At 41.1% G+C, this 21166-nt stretch overlaps 2 protein-coding genes across 3 annotated transcripts in view; one reads left to right on the forward strand and one right to left on the reverse strand.

Moving 5' to 3' along the window:
• The window catches only part of si:ch211-243j20.2 (uridine-cytidine kinase-like 1), a 13014-nt gene extending 9824 nt beyond the window's left edge, over window positions 1–3190 (reverse strand). The window contains exons 1-2 of one of the 2 annotated variants that reach the window (XM_068709037.1): window positions 3089–3190; window positions 890–1101 (exon numbers count right to left, since the gene is read on the reverse strand). In XM_068709037.1, coding sequence (XP_068565138.1) covers window positions 890–1101; window positions 3089–3174 — 298 coding nt within the window. In that variant the 5' untranslated portion in view covers window positions 3175–3190. Of the gene's footprint in view, window positions 1–889; window positions 1102–3067 lie in introns of both variants that reach the window. The other variant, XM_068709036.1, reaches the window with a different exon arrangement.
• Window positions 3191–4962: 1772 nt separating this feature from the next.
• Window positions 4963–16514, forward strand: slc30a2 (solute carrier family 30 member 2). Its single transcript, XM_068708304.1, has 8 exons — window positions 4963–5045; window positions 10180–10391; window positions 12191–12337; window positions 12609–12762; window positions 13654–13873; window positions 14293–14398; window positions 15116–15250; window positions 16369–16514. The coding sequence occupies exons 1-8, from the start codon at window positions 4963–4965 to the stop codon at window positions 16512–16514; spliced, it is 1203 nt and encodes a 400-aa protein (XP_068564405.1).
• The last annotated feature ends 4652 nt before the right edge of the window (window positions 16515–21166 follow it).

Below are 21166 nucleotides of genomic sequence, written 5' to 3' on the forward strand. Positions count from 1 at the left end.
CAAAACATAAAATGTTGAGCTTCTCAGGGGCCACAGTGAGTGAAATATGAAAACACAAAGGCACAAAAAAACCTGCAAAACTTGGGGTTCGGAGGGTTAAAGACGTGTGAGAAATGCCGATATTATTCAGGTTTTAGGAGCTTTCTTTAAAATATAAATTCACTCCCTCTTGCCTCATGGCTTCCCAATGTGTGTGTGTGTGTGTTTTTACAGAATTAGGTTAGTGCAAATTGTTTATAATGGGTGTTTATAAATCATAAAAATGGAATAAGATTTACATGCTTTTCCTGACTTAAACTTTCCTCACACATGATGCGTTCAGGGACCAACAGAACGTTGAAAATCCCAGTGATAAAGTCTGTTTTCCGCAGCTTCTGGCTGTGATGAATAGCGTGGTTTCGACAGGGCTCTGTGCGTTGTCATTATCGTTAACCATTCAACGTGCTTCGTATGAAGACAGTCCGTTTCATATGTTGTGTGTAGACGTGGTGTGTGTGTGTGTGTGTGTGTGTGTGTGAGTGTTGTTTTTATCACGACTCTAATAAGTTCCCTGCAGTCACACCGCCGGGTCCTCTTATCGACTCCGGGACAGCGGAGCGTGAAATTGTAACCGGCCACCGCGGCTCATTGACAATAACAGATCGCCCACTAAACACAACGTCCACGTCTCCCTCCGCCTATCCCCACTCATGCCCACCTGATGCGTTTAACCACGGACCATCAGCTCTGTGGATGTCAAAAACACACACACACACACACACACACACACACACACACACACACACACACACACACACACACACACACACACACACACACATGCAGATATTTTACTGTGCTGATCAGCAAGACGGAAGCAGAAGTAGGTGGCAGTTGGCCGATCGCTCACCGATCACGAAGGCCTCAGTGAAGGTGGTCCCAGTGACGTTGTACCAGGGCGGTCTGCCGGCCGTGTAGATGGTCCGCTTGTCCGTCCTCAGCAGCGGAGGCTCGGTCTTGGACTGGCTCGTGGTCCGTTTCCTTGGCGATAAAGACGGCGTCAGCGGGCAGCGGGGGACGCGGTGGTCCGAGACGCCGTCCAGGGAATCCTCTCCGCTCCCGCTGGAGACGGACGGACGGGGAGACAACAGGGGGGGGGGGGGGAGATCAGACAGCGGCACAAAGACCATTTTCTTTTCAAACTATAGTTTTCTGCGTTTGCCATCAGAAATGCCGTTACGCTCATAGACGGCCCCGTGCTGCTGCTCCACATACGGGCGATTAAGTCGTCGTGAGGGACCTGCAGGCTCCACAAAGCCGAGTGTAGGACAGGTCACACATTTAGAAGTAGACGTTGTTTTCTGATCACACAAAGCCAAAGTTACGAGGCTACAAATGAGCCAAAAAGTTCTTACATTCTTAAATAAATGGCCTAAATTGGATCATTTAAAGCATTTGTGGAGCTGCAGGTACTGTCCTGCAGAGAGATGAGAGACAGACAATGCTCTCTGGTGTCTCTCTCTCTCTCTCTCTCCACAGTGAGGTCTCTGCTGTCGGTGTGGTTGAGGGGGAGGAAGGGGGAAACTCTCCGACTCTCCCCAGGAAATCACACCGCCGCCCTGGACGCAGCAGCGAGGCACGAGGTGAGGCCACCGTTCACATGAGTAAGGCTGTCATCACTTGGCTGGAGGGGGGGGGGCATTTAGATCAGATTAAATCTTATAGAACAGTTTGAGATACTTATTAATTATTAATAACTGTTAGAACAGTTATCTGTGTGGTGCATGGTTCAAGGATTTCTATAGTCTGCGTTTTGCATTAGTCAAGCTAATTATTAACCTGACCTTAAATGGTCCTGAGGAAATGACACGTATCAGAGCTGTAGTCCCACTCAAATAGCCAGATGGTTATCCACACACATACACACACACACACACACACACACACACACACACACACACACACACACACACACACAGTTCATCTTAATCCTTGAGGGAGATGTGACCCAGTGATAATCAGAGGTAAACTCAACAGACAGATGTTGGCCCGCCTGTATTTACACAGCCAGGTTAACATCCGGACACCTGATCCCCCACAGTGCTACGTGTTATGAGGGTTAGCCACAGTTAGCGTTAGCTTGAGATGAGGTGAATGGTGCAACACTATCAGAACTCTTCAGATGTTTTGGTTGACAATAATAATCCTTTTTAATTAGAGCTACATGCACATGAAGCATGTTGAAGGTTCACTTCTTAAAACACATTTTTACAGACTGGCTTTTATGTGATGTCGACGTTTTTGTTTTATTTTTATTTGTTGATTTTACTAAATTATTTTACTATATATATATATTTATTTTTTATTTCTTAGTTTATTTTTTATCTCTATTTGTTGATTTTACAAATTTATTTTACTAAATATATTTATCTATATATAAATTATTTTATTAATTTCTTAGTTTATTTTTATATCTATTTGTCGATTTTACTAAATTATTTTACTAAATATATATATATTATTAGTTTATTTGTATCTCTGTTGATTTTATTAAATTATTTTACTAAATATATATATATATTATTAGTTTATTTGTATCTCTGTTGATTTTATTAAATTATTTTACTAAATATATATATATTAGATTATTTGTATCTGTTGATTTTATTAAATTATTTTACTAAATATATTTATCTATATATTATTTGTTTATTTTTATCTCACTGATCTTTCTGTTATTATTATTGTTTTGTTTTTGCTGCTTTGTCTGTCAAAGCACTTTGTAAACTCTGTTTTTAAAGGTGTTTTATAAATAAAGTTATTATTATGAATATTACTAGTTATGCCGAGTTTAACAGGCTGCGTTGCAACGCAGTAAAAAATGATGTCACGCATATTAGAAACGTTTGCCAACAACCTAAAATGCAAATTTCGTTTTTTAAACACAGAAGTCTGTCGTGACGTGGTCCACGCTAGAAGCTGTAGCTCCGTTAGCATGAAGCTAGCATGCAGCCGCTATCACTGCACCGTTCTGACTCTGAGCCCGCAGACATTTTAAAAACTGTATTCATTTATTCATTTTTGTCACCAGGCGGATCTTGACACGGACCTGTCCGCCTCCATCCCTCCTCCTCCACCGGTCTGCTGCTGGTCGTCCGGCTTAACGTTACAGTCGCTGCTTGTTGTCTCCATCATGTTCCTTCTCTTGTTCAGCGCGTAAAACCAAAACACGGAGAACGTGATGACGTCACGAGAGCGTAAACTAATGCTGCGTTTAGGGTAATCGGAAAATGCAACTCGCTCTTAATACACAGTACGGTTGATAGATAGATAGATAGATAGATAGATAGATAGATAGATAGATAGATAGATAGATAGATAGATAGATAGATAGATAGATAGATAGATTTGGACTTGTTTACATTTTAGTCTTCGGCCAGTTAAACCTACAATTCACACTAGCCTACATTGACTTTATGACAGTTTGTTGGCTGCATAGCATAAACATGATTATTATTTAATCGTTTCAGATTGTCATATATCTGTCTATTAATTTAATTAACCCTATGTGTAACATAGTTGAAAAGGTCCAGGTTAAATTCCGCTAAATGGGGAAACTACGCCACCTGCTGTTGCAAATGTGCAACTGCATTGCGTAGTAGAAGCAAAGGATTATGGGTAATCCTCAAAGCAACGGATGATTTGCTAACTAACTTAAAAAGTACGTAAAAGTTGAGCTGGCTTTATTTGTTTTGATATTATTTGTCTTACATTATATTCTCCATGTTTTCATTAAGTTAACCAAGTTAACCATTTGTTTTTACGTGTTTTATGGAAGTATTAATGTCTCCAATATAGCTAGCTAACATTATGATGCTGTTTTTAAACTGCGCATGCGCACTTGTCCACAGTAGATGACCATCCTACTATTAATAAATGCAGGTATGTTACAATAAGTTGCTCTTTAGAGTGTGGTAATATTTTAAATGTTCATGCAGATGTATTTTCTATATATAATACTTGTTTACTAAGTTACATAATTATTATAACGTTAAAAGGACTTTTTTTTTTTTTTTACAAAGGTAAATAAATAAAATATATATTTTTTGATATATATTTTATTGTATTTCTCCTCCTACATTTAAGAGAGAGACAGTTTCTGTCCTATTTTATTTACATAAATTTAAACCCACTATACTGTATCATTGTACCTCTGGATTTAAAAAGAGTATAGATTTTTTTTAAATAATGTAAACATAGCGTAATCCTCAAAGCAACGGAGGATTTCATGATATTAATTTGAGGATACATTTTTTTTAGACTGCCATTAAAAGACAAACATGTAAAAAAGTTTTTAGACTGAGAAATGTTGAACTTTATTGTTGTCATTTTGCTCAGATATAGCCAGTATACTGTGTTTACAGCGTCTGCAGAACGAGAAAGGTTGATGTAAAAAAAAAAAAAAAACTGAACATCTGCAACACCCCCTCACTGTAAAAATGTGCAGGAAAGTCAAGAACAATAAAGTTTATTTACACAACATGTGAACACATTGTTTAAATGATTTAGTCTCGTGTGTTTCTGTGATTGAATTGATTTTCGCTCGTCCCATTAGAGGATGCACCAACCGGAGGTCCTGCGTGGAGATCAGTCAGGCTTCACACTCACAGCAGCTGCAGTGCTCTCAGCGCGGCGTGTCTTATTATTACTGCTGCAGCTCCGTAGTTCGAGGCTACACAAAAAACTAAAAAAAACTAAAATTAAGAAAAACCCTCCGCGTGTGCTTTCCTCCTCGTGTCCTCTCTCCACAACCGCAATGAAGGAATGTCTCCGTCTGCTCTGATGAACCGGACCTGTCGATTCTCACCGGCAACTCCTGCAGCATCCTCTTAAAAAAACAACCCAAAAAATCACCTTAACTTCTATTTTTTTAATTATTATTTAAATCTCACGCGGGACACCGACTGACTGCAGGCTGGTTAAATGGATAATAACGCTGCAAATTCGGAGAAATCTCAACTGATACACGAGAAGAGTGCGAAAATGTATTCTCTCAAACTGCAAAGGTGGGTGTTTTCTTTTATGGTGTTTTTTTTTTCAGCTGCATGGAGAATAATGCTGCAATAAGTTACATGCACGAGCCCAATGTTGCATGTGGCATGCTATTAATGTAATAATGTTTTTTAAAAAAAGAGACACAATAGCAACTATTCAAGAATGTCAAGTTTAACGAGAAGGTCTGTCTCTCTGATGTTTGTGCGGATAATCAAAAGTGAATATATATGACTTATATATATATATATATATATTATATATTTGTAGTAAGCATGGTGGGAGCAGTCGTTACCGTGGTGCATGTTAAGCAGGCTGCCGGCTCTCGCGGGCTGTTTTATGTGAATGAACAAATTCATTTCCATGCTCGGCTTGCTTCTGGACAGCCATGTGACAAATGGCCCCCGCGGCCAGCTCACTGAGCAGTGCTAAAAACTCATCATCTGTCATTAGAGGAGGCACATGCGCAATGCACGCGCACTGCACGCGCAGTCTGCAAGGAGACAAGTGAACGCATGTATGTTTATACACACCCTGCACGTGAATTAACGCATGGGCACGAGGGACAATCATTTGGCAAAGACGTTCAGACAGATATTGACCTTTATGAATAATAATCGTATTGGCCCATAATGCCATAAAATGACATTTGAATCAATAAACATGATTAAAAGAGTCATGTTCTTTCGAGGAAATGAATATATATATATATATATATATATATATATATATATATATATATATATATATATATATATATATATATACACACATAATAAAGGTTTTAAATAATACACATATTTATAAGTGTGCATTTCGGAGCTATGATCAGAAAACACACTTCTTTAAATAACAAATTAAATAGAAAAAAAACAATAAATTAATTTATGACCCTTTTTTTTTTAATTCTGCAGTTTCTTCGTTTGTTCCTCGTGAAACCAGCTGCAGCAGAAACACGCCTGCGCGGGTTTCTGCATCAACACTGGTTGAATAACATTGGAACTATCGGCCCACATGAGAAAAAGGGAAATTATTTAGTTATTACACGTCATCAGTTTTAGGCCTCGTGGTGTTCAAAACGAGATGTGAATGAACTCTGTCACGCGCTCATGTCAGCTGTTTGTCACTTTATAGAGACAAATCAAAGATGTGAACTGAAGCGAGGAGACAATAAAACATCATTCACATTAGTATCAGGTTGTTGTCGCGGACAGTTTAGGCGTCTTAAAAAAAATTCTCATCATCAGAAAAACAAAAAAAGATTTCTACAATCTATTTTATTAGTGTTTAGAAAAACGGCGGTGTGCAAAGTGTTGTTTAACGCGTGCGTGTTCGTGCGCGGGCGTGAGTGAGGTGAAGAGAGAGAGAAGTGCATATGGCATCACATTTGGGATTTCATGCACCATTTGCACCGTGTGTGTGTGTGTGTGTGTGTGTGTGTGTCATCTTCAGCATTTTTTTTTTCCAGCTGGCAGCAAAGTGGCTTTAAAGGAAGTGACATCACATCTTTACTCACGTTTAGGCCCAAAATATTTAAGACATAAAAATAGTTTTTTAAAGAATGTGAACCACTCTCTGATGAGGCCTTCATTTATAAAGGCTTAATAACACATATCTAATGCCTCTATTAATGGTTTATACGTTGATTATTAACGCTGCATCAGTGACGAGCCATTAATAAGAACAAAATACAATAAAAAGACAAAATGATTAATCAGTCAGTCTCATAGTTGATCAACAGAAAATTAATTGTAAAATATTTTTGATAAACGATTAAACTTTAATTGCAATTTCTCTCTTTTTTTAACATGTTTAGAAAACAAAACAATATAAATTGATTAAGTAAGAACATAATTGGTAGATTAATTGATAATGAAGCCACATGATTATTAATGTTATTAATAAATAGTGAGGAGTTTATTATTGTCAAGCAGCAAAAGTTTGTGAATCCATAAATGTTCCTATTAATGCACTAAACCTGCTGCATGAGAGCAGCCTGCTTCACGACCCTGCTGTATTTAGCAAAAGCCTATTAGTCGGATCATTTAGCCGCTGTTAATGCTGATATTTCTGGCAGCACTTGAAGGCAGCATAACTAGCTGAGGGTTAATGGGCGTCTGGGCAGGAGACGCTGCTTCTGTCCCCGATAGTAAACCAGTGGAGCCAGTCCGGCCTTTCAATGCACTGTGGTCTTATTTCATTCATATCATTTAGGTTTTTAACCTAATATAGTTAAGATAAGTGTTCAAAAGAGATCATATTCATCAAAAAACATCTTCTCAGAATACAAAATCATGATTCAAACGTCTTCCAGAGACAATATGTATCAAAACCGATATATATATATATATATATATATATATATATATATATATATTGGAAAATATTGACTTTGCATTTTAAATATTTTAAAAGCAATATGAATATTTTGTATTCAAACGAGACTGAGCGTCTACAACTGCGCACGTGTATATACGTCACAGCAGTGCTTTGCGCTAAATGCATGCTAACATGCTAATGATGCTACGTACGCGCGTGAAATGCTTCGCATGTTTTAAACAAATAAACGACGACACAACTCGTTGTCACGCGAGCTTTAAGCGCGCTGGTGGGCAGATGTTGTCACCGTAAGACAGAGCGAGGCTAGCTGAGTTCCCCCCCCCGTTCCCAGTCTTGAAGCTAAGCTAAGCTAACCAGACGTCGGCTGCTTCGATATATAAAAAGAGACATAACAACTGAAATCCACATTTTACAAAAGGTGCTAAATTTTGATATTCAGAGCATATCAGTTGCCTCTACGCGGCTCTCAACATGGCGCTGCAGGGCCGCCACGGCGTCCTGCTCTGCTCTGCAGCAGTCCTCCTTCCTCCCCCATGCAGTCACTGTTTTGGGTCGGATGCACACAGTATTGCAGTGAAATAGAGCTCCGACACAGCAGACTGCAGCTGTGATCAAATGCTGCACGGTTATTGTTTCAGCGGGTGTCTTTTCGTGTCGCATCATTTCACGGGTCGCGCCTGAATATTCCCTCAGCTCTCTGCACAGCCGGCCCTGCGGGGGGGGGGGGGGGGGTCATTGACCAACAGATGAACTCCAATATTTTTCGGACGCCCAACAAGCAGTAAACGCAATCTTAATGGAACAGGGGTGCAGGAGACGTCTCAGCAATTTGTTTGTTGAGACGTTAGAGATTAAATATGCGTCATGAGGCAATAACAATAACCGTAAGAAGCTCTTTATTACCTTTCGTATTGCTCATCAAAGAGACGTGTGCGGCTGTTGTGTTGGTTCTATTTAAACAGGAGGTGATGCATGGTGCACCGAAGGTGAGGCACAAGTGCTTACTTATAAAGTGTGCGGTTAAATAAGGGCGTCTGCTGGTTTCTTTTTCTTTTTGAACATTTTAGACTCACATTTGTGCAGGAGGAACCACGACCACGCACAACACAACGATATTCAATAGTGTGGGACTCGAGGACACGGTTCTGTGCACACAGAACCAACTAATGAACAAAACAAATGTGTGAAGATTCATGACGTCAAATGTGGAAAAACGCTGAAGTTTCTCTGCATTTCCTGAAATGAATTCATAATAAGAACATGCTCACATTTAAATATATTGCTTTAGGGCTTCAGAGCACTCGAGTGTGTGTGTGTTGTATGTATAAAGGTTGTGTGTGTGTGTGAGTGTGTGTGTGTGTGTGTGTGTGTGTGAGTGTGTGTGTGTGTGTGTGTGTGCGTGTGAGTGTGTGTGTGTGTGTGAGTGTGTGTGTGAGTGTGTGTGTGTGTGTGTGTGTGTGTGTGTGTGTGTGTGTGTGAGTGTGTGTGTGTGTGAGTGTGTGTGTGTGAGTGTGTGTGTGTGTGTGTGTGTGTGTGTGTGTGTGTGTGTGAGAGTGTGTGTGTGTGTGAGTGTGTGTGTGAGTGTGTGTGTGTGTGTGTGTGTGTGTGCACTCTCATGTCTCAGTGGTATAATTGAACAGAATCTGTTTTCCACTTGGCTGATTCTTTTCAGTTTGGACGTACGTATATATATGTGTGTGTGTGTGTGTGTGTGTGTGTGTGTGTGTGTGTGTGAGATAAAGGCTAATCATGAAACACTGGCAATCTCCCATGTGAAGTGTGTGACATAAAGTGTGTGTGTGTGTGTGTGTGTGTGTGTGTGTGTGTGTGTCCGTGTGCGGTTATCTCAAGTGAGCCCAGATTAGTTTTTTTCCACCTCATTAGCCACATCATCGCAGCTCCCCCCTCACTGCACACGGCAAGAGCAGCAACCTGGATGTGTGTGTGTGTGTGTGTGAGTGTGTGTGTGTGTGTGTGTGTGTGTGTGTGTGTGTGTGTGTGTGTAAAATGCAGAAGTCAGTGTTTTGCTCTGTTCCCATAATTAAAAGCCAAATGAATGTACTCGTATGTTGTCAAAGGCGACGGGTGATTCTCAGGTTGAAGATGCTACAGACATCATCAGTCTGCTGTGATGCTGTTGAATCAACACGGAGTAATAAAAGCAGCATTAGTAGAAGAATAATAGAAATAGAAGAAGAGATTCTCCCCTTGTTACATGCATACAGGCTTTTCAAAATAAACCTCTGACTTTACATGAAACTACTTAGTTAGGTTGAGGAAAAGGTTGTGAAATATTGAGTTTAGTTTAATTCTCTGACTGTTGAGTAGAGAACCTTTAACTCAGGTCTGAGTTGTTCTAATTCTCACTGTCGGCATTAATCGATTTCACCCGTTTCTTCTTCACCGGACGGCCTCCCGTCTCGCCGTCCTGCCGCCGCAGCGAGCGTCGATTGGGATCCACTCCGTCAGGAGAATAAACTGTCTCCGCTAAGCGTTGCCCTTCCAAACAACACTGTGCTCCGCAGCAACGTTTACTCCCAAAAAAAAAAATCAATTCCACTCAGTGTCTGGTACTGTAGTAACTGAGGCGCTTACAGGGTGAACAACCACCCTAAACGCCGATATGTTGCAGCATTATATATATCACCTTGTATTAACAGTCACGTTGGCCCAGCGCTTATACAGATAGATCCAGAATGAACCCTGAAGTCAGTGGAGTCCTACTTCATGTGGTCTACGGGACCCTCTCTGTCTTCACAAACACACACATGTACCTTTCTCTTTGTCCTCCCCCCCCCCCCCCCGCAGCACCTTTCCGGATTCCAAAGAGCAATATCCCGACTTCCCCTTCAAGAACGGAGGCGTGGCCGGCGCCATCGAGCTGAAGCGGCCCGTCGGCGCCCACTGCCACGGGGCCAAAGCTCCGGCGCACGAGGAGAGCGGCAACAGGCTGCTGGCCAAGAAGAAACTGTGCATCGCGTCGGCCGTCTGCCTCGTCTTCATGATCGGCGAGGTCATAGGTAACAGCTTAGAGACGCTCAGACCTCAGGGACGACAGAGAGAGACAGAAGATCAGACGGATAACACGGAATGTAGCAGTTCTCTGGTGTATAATCAGAATTATAGTTATGTATACTTTCAATTAAAGCAGCTTGATACTACTATACTACTACTACAGTACGATTTGTGCAACTTATGAACGAGGTATTAAACAAATAGAGACACATTTGATGTAAATTTGACGATCTAAAGAGAGCCGATTAGCATCAACGCTTGTTTGCCAGATGTTTGCCACATAAGTGATGTTTAAGTGTGTCTGGATTTGCACCTTTTGCAAAGCTTACATCAGAGAACACACAAAATCATTTTAAGCACTCATCTGCCTTCATATGAGCAAAAAAAAAAACGACGTTTGAAACCGTGAGAATAACAGATGTTTTTAAGGGACACAGGAAGGAATTGACCCTTCGCTAAGTCCCGCCCCCTGTCGGACGAAGACTGCCCAATCCGGCTCTGCTCCACAGGCCAGATGTTCTGTATCTTAAGGCTGGTTTTGTGGATGTGGAGCCGGTTTAAACGTTGTGTAACAGTGATGCTCGCTACCCTGAAGAGGTTTGAAGAAGAAATACGTTTCTGCCTCGGAGATTTAGAATTGTAATTGTAAACAGATGTTGAACAAATGCACACAAAGTGAGCTCTTTGCACAGAATCTGTCACAGCACGCTCTCAAGTCTCGATCTCCAGATTGGAGATCGCTTCATATTTGTTGTCATGAATAAACGTCCGTAGAGGTTCACGTCCGGTTTTTACAGCAGTGATGTATTTCCTGGACAATCGCTCGTATCTGCACGGCTTGACGGAAAATAATGTGACATTTTTACACCTTATGACAAACAACTACTGTATAAGTTTATCTGCCTCAAAGTGAGAGGTGAGATGTGGTGGTTTGCCACGACTATACGTACTGGAACTGTATTATTCTTTAAATAAAACTGTTAAAAGTTAACGCTCCATATTTAGATTTGATTTCTGAATCGTACTTTACTCTATGGATACAACACATTGTTTTTAAAAGATACCCTACAACACATCACAACACACTATTGATATCCACCATAACAGAAACACTGCAGTGCTGAAGTCTGGAGCCGCTGCACATTTCTCTCTAACAAACTACGAAGAACAAAAACTTTTTTATTGCTTAGAATAAGCTGTAAAATGGTAACCCCCAGTCTCTGGTTGACTGCCCAGATGTTTACGATGATATAAAAGAATATCCTATATTTTTCACCTGGGGCGTTAAAGAGGATCTGAATACATATCACGGGTTTGTAGCTGCATTAAATGACACGTTTTAAAATGGCTCAGAGAGACGTAACGGTTGTTTAACAGTTGGTGAAACGCGCCTCATCAGCAGGTTTTAAGATGGAATGTGTCTGGAGATTGTGGAACGCTTCATCCCAAGCTGAAAAAAACATTTGTAGGCGACCAAAATGTTACAATTAACCGTGTAGCCCCGCCCTAAAGCCTAAATGGAGCATAATGTACTAAATGAACATCATGCTGTATTGAAGAAGACTGTAAACTAGAGATTGAGACCATAAACTCATGTTTACAATGTTTACTGAGGGAATAAATCAAGAGAGAAGTAGAGTCATTTTAGACTAGACTTCTATACAACCAGAGGAGTCGCCCCCTGGTGGACACTAGAGAGAATGCAGCTTTAAGGAACTCCTGCACTGGCTTCACTTTTCAGACTTGTGGTCGCCGCCTGTTTTATAAGCTAACAGTAACGCTGGTATTTCCTGGTTTCCTGCAGGAGGCTACCTGGCCCACAGTCTGGCCATCATGACCGATGCGGCCCACCTCCTGACCGATTTCGGCAGCATGATGGTGAGCCTGTTCTCCCTGTGGATCTCCTCCAGACCGCCCACCAAAACCATGAACTTCGGTTGGCACCGATCAGGTCAGAACGAGAGATCAGACGTTTAATGCGTGGGATTTTTTTGGAATTATGAGCAAATCACAGTTGGTCTCAAGTTATCTCGTGTTTCTGTTGAAGCTCTGCCTCTGAGGGATGTCCTCCTGTTATTTAACTTCATGTCCTCCTGCGGTGCTCAGATAGACATGTGTGTGTGTGTGTGTGTGTGTGTGTGTGTGTGTGTGTAGAGAGTGTGATGAACTGCATTACAATATAAAAGTAATTAAGATTCCCGCCTCTGCTCTCCTCTCCTCAGAGATCCTCGGGGCGTTCATCTCCGTCATTTCCATCTGGATCGTTACGGGAGCTCTGGTCTATTTAGCCATCGAGAGGATCGTACGCAACGACTACGAGATCGATGGCCGTGTCATGTTGGTCACCTCCGGCTGTGCCGTCATCGTCAATATAATGTGAGTGGTTCTCAGCGATGATTCACATTATGTCGCTATAGTGAAGAGATTAATAAATGTTGTTTTTTGTTTCCTCAAAGGAGAACAAGAGTTCTTAGAGTAGTGCTACTTTGACTTAAAGTAATAATCTTGAAGCTTTTAATTGAAATAAATGTCTGTTAAGGGAATAAAGTTACATGATGGTGATTACTGATGAAAGCATTGCTAATGTATTTCATAGAAATTAAATATATCAGTCATTTTGTGAACGTGTTTTCAAAATGCCGTGGCAAAAATGGACTTTTGTTTTTTTGGGGGTTTTACTTGCCTCTGTGTAATTTCTGCATTCTCTCTAGTGTCCAGCAGGGGGCGACTCCTCTGGTTGTATAGAAGTCTAGTCTAAAATGACTCTACTTCTCTCTTGATTTATTCCCTCAGTAAACATTGTAAACATGAGTTTATGGTCTCAATCTCTAGTTTACAGTCTTCTTCAATACAGCATGATGTTCATTTAGTACATTATGGAACATTTAGAGTCAAACAGACCATAAAGCAGGGGATGCTTTAGGGGGCGGGGCTACACAGTGATTGACAGGTCGCTACCACGGCGTTGTCTGCTCTGGCAGTTGTCCGTGTTTGCGTCTTATAACTGTCACACTTTCTCAGTGTGTTTTCACTTCATGAAAGTTAATTGTAACATTTTGGTCGTCTAAAAATGTTTAATTCAGCGTTCGGTTGTACTTAGCTCCGCCCTCTTGTGTCACTTCTGGTTGCAAAAAAACAAGATGGCGACGGCCAAAATGCATAGACTTCATATGTACAGTCTGCGGTTAAACTACTTTATAAATGATTCTCTCCTGAGGAAATAAAAAAAACAACAATAATCAATAACCACCTCTCTCTGTTCTGCAGCATGGCCTACATCCTCCACCATTCCACCACCTTCCACGCCCACGGCAGCGGCTACCACCAGATCGACGAGGGCGGCCAGAGTCCCGTGGCTCACGGCCACTCCCACGCGCTCCTCGGCGGCCACGGCAACACCAGCGTCCGCGCCGCCTTCATCCACGTGGTCGGAGACCTGCTGCAGAGCGTCGGCGTCATGGTGGCGGCGATCATCATCTACTTTCGGGTCAGATATAGATCACGTTCATGTTAGGGTGAGACCGAAATGCCAGTTTGCTGATATTGGCGCTTTAAAAAAAACCCATCCTTTATGAAGCCCTTTAACTTGAATAGTCCTGCAAATACTGTTGCAGGAGCTTTTCTTCAAAATCTATGGAAAAAACATTAAATTAATCTTGTATTTCACCTGAATATTCTCTGTAAAATGCACCTTTTCTACCATAAAACGTCACTATAATGGGTTATTTTAAAAAAGCACCAAGGTTATCCAAAGTGTTTATTGTGAAAGGGTTAAATATGTACATAAATTCACGCAAGCTGTTCCCTTTTCTGTGTGCCCTGGGCTCTTTAATGGCTGCTGACTGTGGAAAAACACCATCTGATGCCCATTTAATGGACTCTTTAAAAAGCTCTTCTCTCTTTCAGCCCGAGTACAAAGTTGCCGATCCCATCTGTACCTTCCTGTTCTCCGTCTTTGTCCTCTGCACCACCGTCACCATCCTCAGAGACGTCTTCAGGATACTCATGGAAGGTGCTTCACCTGGAGCCCTTTTATTTTCTCTAATACTTTAAACAGTTATTACCGTAAACAAGGTTGAGGCTAGTTAGCCTGATTAGTTTAGCTTAGCATAGAGACAGGAAACATCTTTAAAGCTCACAATCAACGCGTTTTTAATCTTAAGTTATTTGTAAGGATTAAACAAGATATAATAATAATTTGTGAGCTTTTTAATTTTCAGGTGATGGTAGCTGTCCCCCCCCCCCCCCCCGTTTCCAGTCTTTGTGCTAAGCTAAGCTAAGCTAACCAGCTGCTAGCTGCGGCTTCACATATTTCACAGCCGTCGGCCAGAAAGCAACAACACGCTTCGCTCAAGATGTTTGAACTGCTCCTTTTACGACGGCTCTTGAGCTGAAGGGTTATTTTTTACGAGACGGTTTCGTTTTGTCTCGCCTGCAGCCGCGAACAAGCTGTCGAGTTTAGACCCGAGCTGACGAGGTCAACGTCACGTGGCCGCTGCTGCGATGCTCTGTGCATTCTTAAAACAAACTGTGGATGTAATGATGTGATGTCTGGAGACACAGTGGGTTGGAACTAGCATCAGGATTCAGCTAAATCAGTGCAGGGACCTCTTCTCTTTTGTGAACTTCTACAAACTTTGCTCGTGAATTAAATGTTTGGTGCAAATTATCCTCATTTTATGGGATTTCATTGCGTGTTGTTATTAATTTGTGTCCTGGTGTTTTTCAGGCTCCCCTAAAGGAATCGAATTTAACTCGGTGAAGGAGGTGCTGCTGTCCGTGACGGCTGTGAAGTCGATGCACTCTCTGCACCTCTGGGCTCTGACTCTGGGCCAGGCCCTGGTGTCTGTTCACGTGGCCATAGGTAACGTAACGAAACGATCTACGACCCACAACACATGGGTCTGTGCCCCCCGAACACAGACCCATAACCTCCTCTCAGTTATTGTTGTTGTTTTGTGTCTCTTTGTAGTTGCTTTGTCGTCATTTTGTGTCTCTTTGTAGTTAGTTTGTGGTCATTTTGTGTCTCTTTGTAGTTGCTTTGTGTCTCTTAGTAGTTGCTTTGTGGTCATTTTGTGTCTCTTTGTAGTTAATCATTGGTCATTGTATGTCTCATCGCTGTAGCTTTGTCTCTTTGAGGACATTTTGTATCTCTTTGTAGTTGCTTTGTCGCCATTTTGTGTCTCTTTGTACTTGCTTTGTGGTCATTTTGTGTCTCTTTGTAGTTAATCATTGGTCATTGTATGTCTCATCGTTGTAGCTTTGTCTCTTTGAGGACATTTTGTATCTCTTTGTAGTTAATCATTGGTCATTATATGTCTCATCGTTGTAGCTTTGTCTCTTTGAGGACATTTTGTATCTCTTTGTAGTTAATCATTGGTCATTATATGTCTCATCGCTGTAGCTTTGTCTCTTTGAGGACATTTTGTATCTCTTTGTAGTTGTTTTGTCGTCATTTTGTGTCTCTTTGTACTTGGTTTGTGGTCATTTTGTGTCTCTTTGTAGTTAATCATTGGTCATTGTATGTCTTATCATTGTAGCTTTGTCACGTTGTGGACATTTTGTGTCTCTTAGTGGTTGTTTTGTCTCTCTTTAAAGTTGCTTTGTGGTCACTCTGTGTCTCTTTGTAGTTGCTTTGTCTTTTTGTGGACATTTTGTGTCTCTGTGGTCATTTTTTTATGTCTTTGTGGTTGTTTTGTGTAGTTTTAATATATATATATATATATATATATATATATATATATATATATATATATATATATTTATAAGCTATATCAGTGTTATATGTTTACAATGAATTATAGACTTGGCTGTCATAGAAGGTGCCACATCATCTTCACTGCAGAAGTTTAACTCGCATGTTCTTACAGTGTTTGTATTAGTCAAGAAGAGAAGAACGTAGAAATGACAGAAACGTCGTACGACAGTATGCCGTAAAGACAGACTCACGGTTTTGTTTTCTACTTTCTCACTTCACGTCAGAGGAGGGTGCCGACGCTCAGTCGGTGCTGCAGGAGGTCACCGATCTGCTCCACACCAAGTTTGGTTTCCACAGCATCACCATCCAGGTGGAGCTCTACTCCGAAGACATGAGCCACTGCTCCCACTGCCAGGACCCCAGTGACTGACACCGATACCGGACCACAGCGGCTCAGGCATTACTTTCTTTCCATTGTCTCTGGGTGAGCTGGTGCAGTGACGGCTGTATTCACAGTGCAGCTTCCTGTTAAAGGAGTAGAAACAATTTTTGGTAGTTTTTTTTTTTTGCCATTTAGTCACGAGAAATCATCCATGTGTTGGTAGCAGAGTGCTGACGCTGGAGCTCCGTGCTAACGTGGAACCAAGCCATGCAGTCCTCCAATAAAGTCATAACAACCTCCATCTTCACACCTGGAATTCTGAAGCTAAACAAAAGATCTCACTACTATGTAGATAGAAGAAGATAGAAGTAGAAATTCTATCATAGCATAGTTTTGTTTGCAGGACTTGGCTCACAGATAGTTTACAGAAGTTGCACATAAGTTACAGACCTTTTTACAAACTCAAAAGGAAGTTGAGTTTTACTTGCGCTTGAGTCTCTTCTCCATGTTTGTCCAGTTCCGGGTGACGTTTGCATGAATATGAACGTGACCGATAGGAGTCTTTTAATACAAATACCTGTAATTATTTTTCAATTTTTACCAATCATGCCTCTTTTTTTTTGACATTGTTCTATGAGCTCTTTGGTGGTTTTAACTGCATCTTTTTCTAATTTTTATATTCACATCTTAATTAACGATTCAAACTCATTATTTCACGTAGCTTTCTTCACAGAAATGAATGAAATGCTGGGTTGTAGACGACTGTATATAATACAAAACAAGTTGTCTTGGACCTCTTAAAATCAAGAAGGCCTCACGTGAAGCTTTGGAGACCACCGACTAACCATTGATCTAGATTATCACACTTTGAAAAAATAAAATATAGGAACAGACAATTCAAAGTAATGCAGCAAAGATTATATTTATGCAACTATTTCAGGAGATTTTGGTTTTTGCAGTCTCTCCCAGTTGATAAAAGCAGGTTGAAAACACTGCCTGATTTTTTTTAGTGTTTCATATAAATTAAAGGAAACTGCCAGATGTAGGACCACATCAGTACTTTCAAGATTTTGGGGCTGCTACTTATTTTCTACAGTAACTTCCCTGATAACAATACTTTTACACGATCGTAATGCAAACGTCTTTATTAGCATGCGCTAAACTGTTAGCATGGAGCACCTGATGTCATGTTCCACCAGAGACACATGGATGACTTTTAATGTCTAACTTTACCAAAAGGCCCGTCTACCTCCGGACACTCACCCTACAGCTCACTGCCATCGTTGTTTCATTAAATCTGCTTTCCCACTAAAACGCCAGACAGGAACCTGCAACACCAGCCGGTCATGAATTCACTTTTTTTATTTGCAAACTCTTTATGTCTTGACATTCTAAAATACAGAAGTATGTGAATTGTGACAAAGCAATAGAGTGCTGCAGGAATGAGTCACAAAACCCATTTTTGCACTTCCTGTTCCCTCGTCAGCAGGTGTTTTTGAAGTGTTTTTTTTTGTTTAGATACCTGATATAAGGTCTGTGGTTAACACAAGCTGAAGAGATTGATACAGTTTTGTTCTACGATATAGAATACGTCGGTCGATAACCCAACCTCGTGATTTTTGAAGCTTTTACGTGACTTCAAAAAGGCGGTCGCTAACAAAGTGGCTAAAGGAGACGACGGAAACGTCATCACGCCGACTCGTCCGCCTTCAAAGCCTCGTTGTGTACACTGAGTGACCGCGGCGTAGATAGTTTATAACGCAAACAAATCACAAACGTTTGTTTGCCACGGGGATTATTTTTCTGTAATAATCCAATGAAAAAAACGCTGTTTGACGAGGAAACGAGTGCGATGCCGACTTCCTGGTTGGCCTTCAGAAGCAGGTCATCCCTGCAGCACTCTACGGTGTCATTGTCGATCTGAAGATATTTAATGGACCTGCAGACTTGTTCTTATTTGGAGCCACATTGTCAAGCGTTTCGTCCGCTAAGGATGTAAAGTATTGAAGTTCATTTCACCATGAGCTCTCGTCTGGAGACCTAAACTGTTCTACGACTCCCTTTAAACATCAAAACTGCTCTGCATCGCATCATGCCACGCTGACTAGAAGTGTTATATCGTCTTATATCCAATAATTCAGCTAACTGTTGACTTGACCAATCTCTCTACTTGTACTGTACTTCCGTTTTGTTTGATCACGTCATGCCAAAGATGAGGAGTCTCCATTTCAGAGAGGTCATGGGAAAAAAAAATGGATTATTCAAGATAAGTGGACGCGTAGATTTGAGTATGAAGGATCGGTTGTGATGCTTCTTAAGATGACAACAGCAGCCTCAAAACTCATTAAGGGCTATTTTAGGTGGTAGTTCCTTTTACAGGTTTGTAGCTTTGCAGGCATTCTTGCGTTCACTTTTGGGTTTGTTTGCTATTCTGTTTATAGTGCGTCTCGGTGAGAAGGGTTTTGCCTGATAGTGGGGATCTGTATCGTTAAGTGTCAGACTGAAAAGGCATTCAGTTCTGAGGGCAGAAATGATTTAGTCCTTCAGTCGGATGATTCATTTCAGCCTCGAGCAGTCATCCATCTCATCTGTGTCTTATTCCTGCTTCAGCGTTACCCATCCATCCACTATATGTCTGTCTGTTCCCCCTCTTTGACCTGTCTAGCTGTCCATCCATCGGTCAATCCACCCATCAAGCCATCCACTCGTCCATCCATCTATCTGTCAAACCACCCTTCAATCCATCCACTCGTCCATCCATCTATCTGTCAAACCACCCTTCAATCCATCCACTCGTCCATCCGTCTATCTGTCAATCCACCCTTCAATCCATCCACTCGTCCATCCATCCGTGTTTTGCTAGTTAAGGGGCCCTGGAGGCTGGATTTTCAAAATAAAATCCCCCAAAAGGCTAACCTAAAACCAGAATATGAGTCAGCATGTTTGCACTTCAGGTTCCCCCGTCTCAAAGTCAATGGGTTTCTAATAAGATGCTTGAAATAAGGTCTGTGGTTTAACACAACCTGAGGAGATTTTAGTTTGTTCTACGATATTAAACACGTCAGTGAATACACCTCTAATGCATTTTTAAGCTTTTACGTGTGTGTTGTGTCATCACTAGTTCAGCTCTCCTTCAGCTCAGTTGTGGTGACGTGAAGTCACGTGACCACGGTGTGGTTCCTTTATAGCCTAACGTTAGCTTTTTGACTTCTGGAGGTTGCATTCATTGGAGACGATTGTCTTGTTGAACTAAATGTGTAAGTATCACAAACATTTGTTTGCCAAAGAGATTATTTCCTGCAATAATCCAAAATCCACTGGAAGAACCCCATCGGTTATTAGTCGAGGGAACCAGAGCGATGCTAACTTCTGCAGAACTCTGACGTTCCATTATAACTAAGACACTTGAATGTCACCTCGTCTCCTTTACTGTGCCCTTTCGCTTAAACCCTCACACTATAAATCTCCTTTCAACACATTTCATGGTTTACACATATCCCGCCCACTTTCCGTATCATTCCAACTCTTCATACGTCTCCATAAGACAGCAATGCGGCTTAGCTCCCAGGCATTTATCAAGCAATTCCATTCAGCCTCCCAGCTTCTCAAGCCTGCAGCTTTTCCAGCAATTTCTTTAGTCAGGTTGTTGGCAACTGGCAAAGAAAAGGTTGTGCGTTGAAGGAAATGGGGAGCGAGATTGCGCGCTTTAGTTCTAGGATTTCTGGGGACCACGAAAACCTGCCGGTCGGTACTTTGGACTTGAGTGAACAGAATAATCGGGATCATTCTTGCAACCATAAGAAAAGCCAGTCGACATGCCTGTAATGTTCCGCAGCTGCTGTAAAAGTCTCGATGTTGTTCGTTGCTCTCAAAGAAAGGACAATTGTACATTTTAGTCGACGCCCGTTCTGATCCGAACACTTGCATGGTTGTTAGCTGTTATTCAATATCATGTACAGTGATGAAGTGTCCTCGTTCAACTGCCAATCAGAATATGTTGATACACCATGCGGAGGATTAATCAAAAGACTTCTTCTTTCAAATTCTATATTTTCACCAATTTTTAAGGAGATCCTGTATATTTAAAATACATTTTTCCTTTTGAAATAATGCAAAATGAGAATATCTACGGACCCAACAGCTAAGATACAACAAAGTGAATGTAACACAGACCAATGCATTTTACCGTACTAGTTTTGATAAACACGCAAACTGAAGTTCTTCATTTCCTTTCCTTCTCGTTTGTTCACTATGGAAGTCTAATGTTTGAGAATGCCCTGTATTGTGCCGTTACCGTCCCGTGACAATTATACTCCGTGTGACTGTTGTAAATATGTCAAATATTGTGTATTTTCTGTGTATGATTTTGTGTATACATGTGTAAATACTTGTACAATCGGTCCTATTTGTCCTATGTGCGCTGGTGATGTTGCATAATTCCACATAAGTCACATCTGTGATGTTTGATATTTCATTTTTATGTGTGGCAAGAGTTGTTTTTGTAACGTGAAATAAAAAGATTGCAGATGATGGAAAGAGGCTGGATTACTTTTGGTGATGTGCATTGACTCGATGTAGCAGGTCGACGATGTTACGCTCATTTTAGAGGCAAACTTATTTTATGTTAATCCTAAAACAGGAACAATACATTTATCAATATTCATAAGTGCTTTGTATTGAACATTTAAGGCCATTCAACA

Source organism: Cebidichthys violaceus, unplaced genomic scaffold, assembly GCF_023349555.1.
Source record: "Cebidichthys violaceus isolate CVI_PGR_0920_01 unplaced genomic scaffold, fCebVio1.0.p SCAF_14, whole genome shotgun sequence".
NCBI lineage: Eukaryota > Metazoa > Chordata > Actinopteri > Perciformes > Stichaeidae > Cebidichthys > Cebidichthys violaceus.

What these genes read in the sequence shown, in the direction of transcription:
- slc30a2 (XM_068708304.1), top strand. Translation starts at nt 4,963, where the DNA reads ATGGATAATAACGCTGCAAATTCGGAGAAATCTCAACTGATACACGAG. An exon ending in CATGATCGGCGAGGTCATAG is followed by an intron (nt 10,392 to 12,190) that starts GTAACAGCTTAG and finishes GGTTTCCTGCAG; the next exon opens with GAGGCTACCTGGCCCACAGT. An exon ending in CGATCATCATCTACTTTCGG is followed by an intron (nt 13,874 to 14,292) that starts GTCAGATATAGA and finishes TCTCTCTTTCAG; the next exon opens with CCCGAGTACAAAGTTGCCGA.